This window comes from Xiphophorus couchianus, chromosome 6 (genome assembly GCF_001444195.1).
Source record: "Xiphophorus couchianus chromosome 6, X_couchianus-1.0, whole genome shotgun sequence".
In the NCBI taxonomy this organism is placed as follows: domain Eukaryota; kingdom Metazoa; phylum Chordata; class Actinopteri; order Cyprinodontiformes; family Poeciliidae; genus Xiphophorus; species Xiphophorus couchianus.
In genome coordinates, this window is record NC_040233.1 from 27,525,877 (window position 1) to 27,538,986 (window position 13,110).

The window sequence follows — 13,110 nt, forward strand, 5'->3', positions numbered from 1 at the left end:
CTGTAGCGCCCTCTTCTGGTAGTTCACCTGATACCGCAGTTGAATAGTTATATTATTGTTCTGAGAGTTTATTGGAGTCAAAACCTTTAATATTTATGATGCATTCATTAAACTGTAAAATCTGACTTTTTTCAGATGAACTATTGTTAAACCAAATTATTAATAGCTTTATAAATCTGGTATAATCATAAAGAAAAACATTTCAAAGAAAAGTTCTGAAATTCAATTAAATTGAGGAATAGGAATATAACTGAACCTATTTTGTGACAACATATCATGAATCTGTAAATATTCAGGAGGTTTTTTTTTTATTTCTAAACACCAACGATGCAAAACATGAAAATAAAGATTTTATTTCTGGACCCATAAAATACAGATATAGCCAAACAACTGAATGTCGGCAAATTTAAAAAAGGAAGAAATTAGTTTACATTTCTATTTGAAAAAACATGTTTAGAGGAAAGCAGCAGCAAACTTATACAACTGGCTTTCAAAATAAAAGCAAAGAGAACCCAACATTTTATTTCTGAGCGTTTTTTTCTTCAGCTTACAGAACTTGGCAGAATTTCTGTAGTTAAAAATCCAAACTCCAACATGTAGCGGCTCAGTGAATCTGGTCTGGACTCTGTGGATCAGAGTCATGGATTCAGAGACGCTGTAGAAGGACAGAATACCTGCTCTGTGATCCAGGTACACTCCCACTCTGGAGGAGCAAGGAACCAAGATGGAGGTTGGCTTTTTCTTGTTCCAAAATTCATATTTGTCTTGGTAACAATACAAAGACCAAGATTTATTATTATACCCAAATCCACTTCCATTCCCCACTCTGCTTATGTTTTTGTATCAAACGGCGATATAAATTACATTCCCTTTCCACTCCACCTCCCAATAACAGCATCCAGTAAGACTCTCTTTGCTCAGGACTTGAAAGCATTCAGGGAATCTACCTGGGTGACTTGGATAAGACTGGAGTTGATCTAGCACCGTTACCTTCCTGTTCTCCTCTGATAAATGCAGATTATTATGTACAGTGTCTGGATCCATTGTGATTTCACATGAATATTTTAAGAATTCATCTCTGCTCTTTGGTTCTGGTTCTGACAGTAGAACATCCACCTCAGTGACCATCAGTGAGATGTTTGTCCATGAGTCTCTCATGACGTCCTGTAGTTTCTCTCTGAGCTCTGACACAGCTGCTGTCACGTCCTCAAAGTGTCTCAGAGGACGGATGTTGATGCTGGATGAGTGTGTAGACTCACTGAGTGCTGGCAGTGAGGGGTAGTTGAGGAGAAACTGGTTGTGATCCTCTGTGTGTGAGAGCTGCTCCAGCTCAGCGTCTTTCCTCTTCAGCTCAGTGATCTCCTGCTCCAGCTTCTCCTGAACATCTTTGACTCGACTCACTTCAGTTTCCTGCTGGGATCTGATCTGCTGCTTCACATCAGAGCTTCTTTTCTGGAGGAGACGGATCAGCTCAGTGAAGATCTTCTCACTGTCCTCCACTGTTTTATCAGCAGAGTGATTGATGGCCTCCACCTCCTGTTGAAGCAGCTTCACATCTTTCTCTCTGTCCTGGATTCTCTGCTGGATGTTTCCTCGTCTCTCCTCCAGCTCTCTCTGCCTCTCAGTCCTTTCTGCTGCAGCTGACACTGTGTCATGACCTTTATGTTCATCCACAGAGCAGAGATAACAGATACGCTTCTGATCAGTGCGGCAGAACATCTTCATCACCTCATCATGCTTAGAGCAGATGTTCTCCTGGAGGTTCTTGGACGGCTCCACCAGCTTGTGTTTCTTTAAAGGAGCCACATCATAATGAGGCTGAAGGTGTTTCTCACAGTAAGAGGCCAGACAGACTAAACAGGACTTGATGGCTTTCAGTTTTCTTCCAGTACAGAAATCACAGGCCACATCTTCAGGTCCAGTATAACGGTGATCAGCAGGAGCAGCTTGAAGTCCAGTCTTCTTCAGCTGCTCCACTAAAGGTTCTAACATGGTGTTTTTCTTTGGGACAGGTCTTGGTGAGAAGGTCTCTCTGCACTGAGGGCAGCTGTAGTTTTTCTCATCACCTTCATCCCAGAAGCTGTTAATACAGTTCATACATTAGCTGTGTCCACAGGGAATCGTCACCGGATCCTTCAGTAGATCCAGGCAGATCGAACAGGAGAAAGTTTTTCGGTCTTGCAGATTTTGCTCCATTTCTGTTCTCAGTCACAGCGACTGTGTGAGTTTTGTTTCCTGGAAACATATACAGGATGAAGCTCTGATCTAGGAATCATGTTTCAGCGCAGAGAAGCTGCAACCAATCAGTTTTCACCTTCATCAGGTTTTAGTTCCACCCAGCATCAAGGTTTGTTTGAGAGCAGTGAGAGATATCAAGTTTTAATTCCAGGAAGACAAAGTCTTTGAAAGTATTACAGTTGAACAATGTCCACAAGAGTTTTCTGTTCATAACAACTGACTGACTCACCAAAACTCAGACATCTAAACTCTAATCTCTCCACACTATCAGTTAATAAAATAAAAGAATCATTGTTGCTGCACAGACTGGATGTGTTTTAAGGGAAATCTGTTGAATTGGTCTGTCTAGATTCTCATTAGGAGTGTGTGGGTGCGTGTGTGTGTGTGTGTGTGTGTGTGTGTGTGTGTGTGTGTGTGTGTGTGTGTGTGTGTGTGTATGTGTGTGTGTGTGTGTGTGTGTGTGTGTGTGTGTGTGTGTGTGTGTGTGTGTATGTGTGTGTGTGTGTGTGTGTGTGTGTGGGTGTGTGTGTGTGTGTGTGTGTGTATGTGTGTGTGTGCGTGTGTGTGTGTGTGTGTGTGTGTGTGTATGTGTGTGTGTGTGTGTGTGTGTGCGTGTGTGTGTGTGTGTGGGTGTGTGTGTGTGTGTCCGTGTTGTCCTGCGATGGACTGACCATCTGTCCAGGTTGTCCAGGTTCTGTCCACGCTGCAGATAAACGCTCAACAGGAGCACGTTGGATGCTCGGTGACATTCTTTCACAAAAATTTAGTTTGTGGTCAGAAAAGTTGAGATAAAAATATTTTTGAAGCATATTTATGCCTCTACATACTGTAAGCCTGTGGACAGAATATGAACAGGGAAGCCTGAGAAGACATTAAGTTAGCTGGAGTCAGTACTCTGCAGGCTGTGCTTAGAAATCTGATGTTTGAGTTTAGATATAAATGAATCTGAAAATAAAATGATCACGGCCGTAGTAAACCCACGGTTGATATTTATTTTATTCACAGCTGTGGAGCACTGCTGCAGCTTCCTGTCATTAAACTCCATGTAATTTTCATTTTACATTTGATGTAATTTTATTTTTATATGATTGTGGATGTGTACATCTGTTTGGTTGTTTATTTAGTTGTTTTTCTTTGTGGACCTTGAGTCTGAACCAAAGTTTTCTGATCACAAAACCTTTCAGTTTTTATAAGATATTTATTGCTTAAACACTTGAGATTGTGTAGAAGTTGTATTTTCTGTGGTTTTGTTATATTTATTGCTTAATATTGATCAGAGTCTCCATGCAGCGAAGACGGCTGATTTCTGTTTAACCAACGTTTGTTTATGCAAAACACTGAGAGTAAAAACTGATATTCAAATCTGATCCTGGTCAGAAACTTCCTGTAACACTCTGATTACCAGAGCTGGAGAGTAACTAGTTACATTTACTCAATTACATTTACTTGAGTAACTTTTTGGAAAAAATGTGCCTTCAGAAGTATTTTTACTACGCTATACTTTTAATTTTTACTTGCGTAGTTTGATCAGTTACTCAGCACTTGAGTTACTTTTTACCAAATACTTTTTTACTCTTACTTGAATAATTTCTTGGATGGCTACTTTTACTTTTACATGAGTAAAATATGTTGAAGTATTTCTACTCTTACCTGAGTACAGTCTTTGGGTTCTTTGTGCTGATTACGTCATGAGAGTTACAAACAAGTTCCCAGTGAACTTCTGTTTGGATCAGCACCGGTTCTGCCTTTCATTAGAGAAGAATCCTTCATTTGGAGGCTCTGCGTCTGGCCGGCCTTCTTATGGCATGTCTGAACCTTTTCTAAAGGGTTTAAAGCTCTGTGTCCAACAGACCAACACACTGAGCTAACACAGTTAGCCCTCAGGCTCAGGCAGCTCATTCATGCATAAACTGACTTTCACAAAGCTGATTTAAGCAGTGATGTTTCTGTTAATACCTGATGACACCAACTATCTTAATCTTAACCATCTTCTTCTTTTAAGGCACCGTTCTGGTTGTAACTGGATAAGAAGTAGCTGCCAGGAAGTTCTGCATCCGCTCCCAGAAATGTAAATATGTGAGTATGCAAACTTTGATATTTTCTCCTTCTAACTTAGACAAAGCAGGCGCTGCATGCAGTTACATTAGAGTCATTTGACAGTCAAATCATCTTGGGCTTTTCTCTGAAGAGCACAGGCTGCTTCTTTACAAATGTTTTCACACTGGACTGTTTTTCTGGACAGTAACACTAAACCTTTGCATATTTTAATGTGTGCAGACATATAATCTTTACCTACTGAATGTTTTTTCTCTGTTTCAAAAGATTTAGTCAATGTTTTTCTTTAAAAACTTGTTTGTGTTTGTTTGTTTGTGAGCATTTGATTCATCAAGGAAGTTCATGAATAGATGCTATCATACAAAAGAAGGAAGTGTTAACACACATTCACATGCAACCCCATCTGCAGACTCGGACAAATGTGTAAAAACCTTCAATAAATAAAATGTTTATTCCAGTAAAATACTTAGGTTTGCTTTACTTTCTGACTCTATTCACCACAGAGGACTTTGACAAGCTTCTCCAGAGATTTGACCTGATAGAAATGAAGGTTGATGGACTTGAGGTGAATGTTGAGGTGACATGTTGCCCCAATAAAACAGAACAAAATACTGACAATTCTTTATGACCGCCCAATAGCTGAGAATTTAACCATTCATGCTAATAATAACTCCAAACACAAACATGAAATTCTGAAAAATGACTTCAATCAACTGCTGAACACAACCGGAAATCTAAAGATAAGCAGTTGGTTGTTGGCTCGAGTTTGAAATGTTTCACAGCTTTTTGACCGTCTTGGGGATTATCTCTTACAATTATTAAACTGTCATAATCAATACATAAAACAGATAAGAGTTCACTAAAGTCATTGAACAAAATTACCACATATTTTGGGATTTTATATAAAGGTAGTGCCAGAGCTTATGGCCTTTTACCTCAATCCCCAAATCTTCAAGAGTCAAATTTTACCAGAAAAACCTTTTACAGTTTAGTGAACCATAAAATATTTTAGGAAGCCTTATACCATCTTATGCTTTCTGTTCAAACATAAAAATAAAATTAGGAGGCGCTGATTGGGTTTTTAATTTTTTCTAAGCTCAACACGGCCTAAAAAACCCAACAAGGCCGTAGAAATCACCTGCAGAGGCTTTCAGACTCGCTGGGTCTTAAACCTCAGTTTGACATAATAATAATGACAAACCATCTCTAACGCTTACAAGCTGGGGTTAAACTGGGATTTGGATGAAAATATGTTAAAACTGGGAGTGTTTGCTCATATCTGTGTCTCATTGATGAATCTGAGCTGAAAATTGTTAAAGACCAGAGCTGGAAAAATTAGGCTTTCAGGCTTTATGAGCTGAAAATGACTCCACCTTTTCTCCCACTTTTAGAGACCAAGATATTTGTGAAAAAACATCAAAACAAGTCGTCACTCAGAGGGTCAAAAGGACACATGACTGTTTATCATCCGGCAGCTTTATCGGGAACAAACCTGAGACTGTTCTCCTTTTTCTCACTTAGTTCTCAGTGAGAAGTGAGCTGATCTAGATTTGATTGTTGCTTCCTCATAATCTGTGGCGCTTTGTTTTCACATCATCCAACACCTGCAGATGTTCTGCCACTGAAGTTTCAGGAGCTCAGAAATAAATGACAAACCAAATAAAAGTCTTTTTCTCTCTTTATTGAGCAATGTAGTCAAGTCTTTCTGCTGGTATGGTAAAGTTTTTGCAAAACATACAACATTTAGTTGATTCAACCCACAACAAAAGAGTGATGAAGAAATATCTACGCATGAATAAAATGCTCAAGCCATTTTACAAACAGTAGATCCCATTACAGTTTACATGATTATTGTATTTGCTAAAACATTAGCAGTGGTATATTGTGTCATCTACATGAGCTAAAAATACAGAATGGAAACTTAAATGAAAACAATATTGCAATATACTGTATATTAGTGCTAATTACACCCAGTAACTGATAAAGAAGACAGACGTAATTAAAGTTTACTGAACTCAGCAGCGCTCCCACAGATGTAAAGCCAAACTCCAGCATGTAGCGGCTCAGTGAATCTGGTCTGGACTTTGTGGAGGAGGGTTATGGTTTTAGAGACGCTGTAGAAGGACAGAATACCTGCTCTGTGATCCAGGTACACTCCGACTCTGGAGGACTGAGGAACCGAGATGGAGCTTGCAGTGTTGTTGTGCCAAAACGTGAAACTATTTTGGTGACAATCTAAAGCCCAGGATTTGTCATTTCGACCAAATCCACATTCATTTCCTGCTCTGCTGATATTCTTGCATGAAGCGGCTATATAAGCCCCTCTACCTCTCCACTCCACCTCCCAGTAACAGCGTCCAGTCAGACTCTCTCTGCTCAGAACCTGCCACCATGAAGTGAATCTTTCTGGATGACTGGAATAAGACTGAGGTTGATCCAAAGCTGTAACCTTCCTGTTCCCCTCTGATAGCTTTAGATAAGTGTGAGCTGTGTTTGGGTCCAGAGTGATTTCATGTGAATATTTTAAGAATTCATCTCTGCTCTTTGGTTCTGGTTCTGACAGTAGAACATCCACCTCAGTGACCATCAGTGAGATGTTTGTCCATGAGTCTCTCAGGACGTCCTGTAGTTTCTCTCTGAGCTCTGACACAGCTGCTGCCACGTCCTCAAAGTGTCTCAGAGGACGGATGTTGATGCTGGATGAGTGTGTAGACTCACTGAGTGCTGGCAGTGAGGGGTAGTTGAGGAGAAACTGGTTGTGATCCTCTGTGTGTGAGAGCTGCTCCAGCTCAGCGTCTTTCCTCTTCAGCTCAGTGATCTCCTGCTCCAGCTTCTCCTGAACATCTTTGACTCGACTCACTTCAGTTTCCTGCTGGAATTTGATCTGCTGCTTCACATCAGAGCTTCTTTTCTGGAGGAGACGGATCAGCTCAGTGAAGATCTTCTCACTGTCCTCCACTGTTTTATCAGCAGAGTGATTGATGGCCTCCACCTCCTGTTGAAGCAGCTTCACATCTTTCTCTTTTTCCTGGATTCTCTGCTGGATGTTTCCTCGTCTCTCCTCCAGCTCTCTCTGCCTCTCAGTCCTTTCTGCTGCAGCTGATACTGTGATGTGGCCTTTATGTTCATCCACAGAGCAGATGTTCTCCTGGAGGTTCTTGGACGGCTCCACCAGCTTGTGTTTCTTTAAAGGAGCCACATCATAATGAGGCTGAAGGTGTTTCTCACAGTAAGAGGCCAGACAGACTAAACAGGACTTGATGGCTTTCAGTTTTCTTCCAGTACAGAAATCACAGGCCACGTCTTCAGGTCCAGCATAGCGGTGATCAGCAGCAGCAGCTTGGAGTCCAGTCTTCTTCAGCTGCTCCACTAAAGCTGCTAGCATGGTGTTTTTCTCCAGGACAGGCCTCGGTGTGAAGGTCTGCTCACACTGAGGGCAGCTGTTGCTTTTTTCCTCTTCATCCCAGTGGGTTATAATACAGTTCATACAGTAGCTGTGTCCACAGGGAATCGTCACCGGATCCTTCGGTAGATCCAGGCAGATCGAACAGGAGAAGGGGTCCTGGTTCATCTGATCTCCTTTCTGCTCCATTTCTGCTCTATCTAATGGTGACTCTGTGCCTCTTCCGCAACACTGAGCTAGTATTTGCAGAAGCTTTGGTTCCTGTTTACAAATTGTTTGGCTGTGCAAAATGAATGAACCTTTGCAGCTCATAAATACCCGAGAGGCGTGTTAATAGCCCTCATTTGCACACCTGACTTGGAGGCAAAGAGGAAAATATAACTAAACAATACCTACTGTGTGTTCAGAGAAAGAAGAACCATTAAAAACATCCCATTCGTTTAGGGAATTTGATGTTCTGGTTTCTGTTTAAAGTTTTGTTTCTCACACATCTCATCAGCTGTCAGTCATTTATTAATGTATATGAAAAACATTAGTTTGAACTTCCTTATAATCCTATCCAGGAATACCGAGTAGTTTTGGCAGCATCCACACTTCTCTTGGAAAATGGAGAAGACAAACAGCAGCATGTCCTGTTCCCTGCTTGTGAGGCACTAAATCAACGTTCTTGATGCCAAAAGGAAGTTTTTCTCAATAGATGCACAGAATTCATCCCACACCCAGGGTTCGGCATCCACAACAGTAACCTGCAGCGACCTGGTTGGTGCCTGTCGGTTCAGGTCAAAGCCCAGCGGTGGGGATGGATCCCCTGCATCGAACTGAACCGACAGGTACCAGGTCCGTTACCCTTGCACGCTGCTGCAGCACACTTCCTCGTTTTTCTAACTTACTGCAGAGCATGCACGACACCTTTCACTCCATCTGGACGGTTTGGAAGGTGTGTCTGCAGAGCAGGTCCACCTGCACAGGCATTCATGTGATCCCTCTATGAGGGCTCATTTTCAGAGAATACAGAATAAAGGCATCTGTAAAGTGGACTGGCGATCCGTCCAGGTGTCCCCTGCCTCTCCCCTGTTCACTTTGGGAAACCCTGTAAGGACAAGCATGTTGGATAAGGGATGGATAGATGCATTAAAAAAGCCACACCGCTTCCTCAGTTGTCGTCCACTTAGAGCAAACTTTCAAAATCACGGCTGGTGTAAAGAGGAACCAACAGACCTCTGGACTCAGCTCGTTCTGGAAGGCATGCCGCGGTCAAGGACTTCTTAAAGATGGCTGACTCCATTCTGGAGACTACTTGAGTATTTTCAAAATAATGTACAAGAAAATGATCTCAAAACTCACTTTTCATTCAGATTAACAATGTTTTTTTTATTATATGGGCATCACATATTAAAAAACATTAAGAATGAAATCAGTAGTTTCCTTCACTCTGAAAAGCAACAGATTACAATAAACCAGTGTTTATTTAGGCATCTTCGTCCCACAGCAGTGATTTCAGAATTTATTCATTCAGATTTAAATTAATAAAGTAAAGTTTCAACAGAAGATCTTGGCATCGTTAGTGACAGTTTCTACAGCAGCTACGTGTGTTTTGTTCTCTTAGTGTTTATTATTGTACCAGGAAGCAGCTACAGACTGAAAAGGCTGTTGATTATCGGTGAAGGCCTCAGCAGTAGAACCCGGCCATCCTCTCCGGCCGAGACGACTGGCAGGTGGAGGGCGGGGTGAAGACTTTGGGGTCGCTGATGCCCAGCTGCAGGCTGAGGAAGCGGGTGGAGGTGGTGACGGTGCTGTTCTTGGTGTAGGTCTCCTGCACCGGGTAGCAATCCTTCAGGGTGTAAATGCCAACCCAGGTCTCATCTGGAGGAAAAATGAGCAGATGGTATGAAGACCAGGAGATGAAGGAGAGTTTAGCTGTTCATTCTGAAGTCTGTAACACTTTAAACAGAAAATTCAGCCAGAGTTTTAACATCAGGTTTAATTTTAACATCTGCAAATGTCGCTCTCTGCTGGTGGACTGATAACATGCAGGCTAAAGAGCAAAATGCTACAAAAACATGCTAGGAACTGCAAAAACACAAAATCCTACCAAGTATTTTTAGTTTAGTTTCTAGTAAATATTATAGTACAGTTGCAATAAGACAAAACTAACTTACAAGTAACTTTTAAGAAAGACATATGAGCTTGTTTTAAGACTATAATTCTTTAATTTTTATGTAAAGTACTAGTTCATTTTAACAAGACATTTTTCTCATGTTATAAGTGAATTTATCTGCCAATGGAACTGGTACTTTTTCATCAATATTAAGGAATTGTTGACTTATAATCCTACATCTTACTGAAATGTTACATGTAAGTTAGTTTTGTCTTTTTTAAACTGTTCTAAGATATTTGCACTAGAAACTTGACCAAAAATACTTGGTAAGATTTTATGTTTTTGCAGTGCAGATTTGAACTGTTATGTATTATTTCTGTTATTATCTATTGATTTATTTTAGCTCAGTTTGGAGTCGTCTGAGAAGCAGCTGGTTCTGACCAACTACAGTGACTCAGCATTTAGTTCGTTTTCCCAGATTCAGTTCAGCCTTTATGTTTTTTCAGCTTGGCGCGGCGTTCTTACGCTGACGAGCCGGCTTCCTGTCCGACCACTCCTGCACCTCCACGTTGTCCCCGGGGCCTCCGATGAAGTACTGATCCTCGAAGGTGGAGTTAATCGGGATGTCGAAGGGATCCCAGGCCTCGGTCAGAGCCACCTTAGAGCACTCTTTGGTCTTCTGGTCGATCTGGAACATCACCTTGCTCTGGTACAGGTAGATGTACTCAAAAAACCTGCAAATACAAGAAAACAAAGGAGATTTGGAGTGCAAACATTAGTTGTCTGCAGTGCAATATATTTTTTGGAAAAGCTGCATTACAAGCATGTTTTTATTGGCTTTATTGAGTGCAGTGATGTCAAACCAAGCTGCACACTAAGCAAACTAACGCTGATTAAACAGGCTGAGCCTTTGTTTATCTGCCAGACGCCGTTTCACAACTCAGAGCCACAGAGACTTTGTGCTTGTTTACTCCTGCAGCGCCGCTGATTATTAGACAACAGACTCTGCAGAAATGCAGCCAGCAGAGGTCTGAACATGGAAGAAAGGTGATAAACATGTATTACTACAAACTAAAAACTTTGCTTATATTGTTGTAAGTGATTAATAATCAATAAATTAACATCAGCTTATCTATTTTTCACTCGGGAAGAAAATTAATTAGAAATTAGGGGCCGTGCTGTGGTGGCGCAGCGGGTTAGCACGCCCCACGTTTGGAGGCCTTAGTCCTCGACGCGGACGTCGCGGGTTCGATTCCCGGTCCCGATGACCTTTGCCGCATGTCTTCCCCCCTCTCCTCACCCTTCTTCCTGTCTGTCTAAAGAAATACCAGCCACTAGCGCCGCAAAAAGTCTTCGGAGAAAAAAAATGGAAAAGAAATTAGATTAGTTTTATGTATTTTTATTTGATAAACTTCCTCAACTTTTTCTCATATAATAATAAAAACTATCCACAGTAGCACATAAAAACAGACGTTGTTTAATGAATTCAATAAAAAGAAGCAAGATAACAATAAGAACAAGATAAATACAAACATAAGGTTAAAACAAAATAAAAATATACTCCAAAATAATCCATTTATTTTCCTCCTAAATAAAAAATAGAGTAATTTATTAATTATTATTTATTACCTGCCACAATATTAGCAAATTCTTAGTTCATGTAATAACAGTAATAAGCTTATCTTAAAACAAGACTTATAATGAAGTTATTATTTTTATCAACTTTTATGTATGGGGAAATTTAAACATCCAAAGTGATCAAAGTTATAAAGTAAAATAAATATTGAAAATAAATGTTTCTACAACAGGAAACTTTACCAGGATCTTCTGGGGACTTTATTAGTCATTTTCATTCAGTGCTAAATATTTCTAACTGGTTGATTTTTAAATTTGTTTCCCGCGTTATAATTCAGTCGTATCACTTTAAAATATCTCACCTACAGAGTTTGGTGGCTGTGACAGAATCAGTTTAAGTTCTTGTTTTATTGCTGATAATTACAGATTTTAACGCCTGACATGTGGGAGGAGTTTTGACTCTGTTCTGTTTTAGTTTTTACGTGGAAAATCTGGTGGATAAATCAAAGTTTTGGAGAAAAAAGATTCATATTTGAAACTTATCTGTGTCTCTAAAACAGATTCATTAAACCTCATCTTGGTTTACGACTAATTCACGTTTAGGAGTATCTTCATTTGTGATCTGGCAATTATTAATGAATCAACTGCAATATGTTGCTCTTTTGTTTATACAATCGGTGAATAAATACTGGTGTTTTTTAGTTATTCAACATGTTGATAAAATATTTGTTAGTTTAATATTTTTGTTACAACAAAAACACCAACTTGCTCAGTGGCATTGGAAATATTACCTGATTCAACTTTATTAAATATTTTGGTCTTTTTCAGATACTTTAAATTGATATTTAAAGTGAACAAGTGTATATATTAAATTTAATTATTTAAAACAACAAAATATGAGATAGATTTTTATTTTTTTTTTGGAGCATTTACAATAGATTAAAACTCATCACCGAACCACGACTTGTTTGTACCTCTGACACGGAGTGTGTTTCTTGTGCTGCTGCAGGACTCGGATCCGCTGGTTCTGGCCGTCGTAGGAGACCGCGGCCCGGCTGTTTCTGCCCGTGCTGTGGTCGTACAACACCCACTTTCCCTCCCACTGCAGCGGGGCGTCGCAAGGCTCGGCCGCCGGGGAGGCATCCAGGCGGGGGAGGCCGAACCCAGAAACCCCGACGGCGGCCACAAACACTAGCAAGAGTCGGTGCATTTCGCCCGGAGTCCCGTTATTCGCTCCGGTGGTAGCTGATGATGGAAGCGGTCTGCAGAGGCTGCTGACAAGGTAACCAAAATAAGCTGCAGCGCGACTTCCGGTAGAGTTATTTAGCTTTCAGAATAAAAGCATAGATTCGAAAAGTTGCCGTCATCAATGTAGTGAAATAAAATAAGAAAAAATAAATTAAAAAGGGTTTTTAAAAAAATGATTTAAATAGGTATATCAACATCTTGAAAAAGAAAATGTTTTACTCTTTAACGAGGGAAACCTGAGCGTTAATGAATTAAGAAAGATGTGAATGCAACTTTTATATGGTTTTATTGAATAAAATTTTTAAAAATCAATAGTTATATATTGATATAAAGAATTACTATAATTAATGTTAAATAAATTATACTCATTTTAGAAATGTGCATTTTATAAGTTATTTGTAAATATTATTTTTGTATTTATTTATTTTTAATAACACATTCAACATCAGAGAAGCTGGTTTGTAGTTCTATCTAATATTATTTTATTTAAAAT

The 13,110-nt window shown here is 40.0% G+C and overlaps 3 protein-coding genes and 1 pseudogene across 3 annotated transcripts in view; all 4 read right to left on the reverse strand.

The window, feature by feature from the left end:
* Positions 1 to 287: 287 nt before the first annotated feature.
* On the reverse strand, positions 288 to 4,170 carry LOC114146280 (tripartite motif-containing protein 16-like; annotated as a pseudogene).
* ranbp9 (RAN binding protein 9) overlaps positions 2,729 to 13,110 on the reverse strand; it is a 36,857-nt gene continuing 26,475 nt past the window's right edge. Inside the window, exon 15 of the mRNA XM_028020202.1 lies at positions 2,729 to 2,760. The gene's annotated coding sequence lies outside the window, so the exon portion shown is untranslated. The remainder of the gene's footprint in view (positions 2,761 to 13,110) is intronic.
* LOC114146397 (tripartite motif-containing protein 16-like) lies at positions 5,957 to 7,885 on the reverse strand. The gene has a single exon (XM_028020385.1). The coding sequence runs from the start codon at positions 7,883 to 7,885 to the stop codon at positions 6,293 to 6,295; it is 1,593 nt and encodes a 530-aa protein (XP_027876186.1). The 3' UTR covers positions 5,957 to 6,292.
* epdr1 (ependymin related 1) lies at positions 9,047 to 12,653 on the reverse strand. The gene is made up of 3 exons (XM_028020314.1): positions 12,344 to 12,653; positions 10,320 to 10,528; positions 9,047 to 9,559 (listed from the first exon to the last, which is right to left on the reverse strand). The coding sequence occupies exons 1-3, from the start codon at positions 12,577 to 12,579 to the stop codon at positions 9,366 to 9,368; spliced, it is 639 nt and encodes a 212-aa protein (XP_027876115.1). The 5' UTR covers positions 12,580 to 12,653; the 3' UTR covers positions 9,047 to 9,365.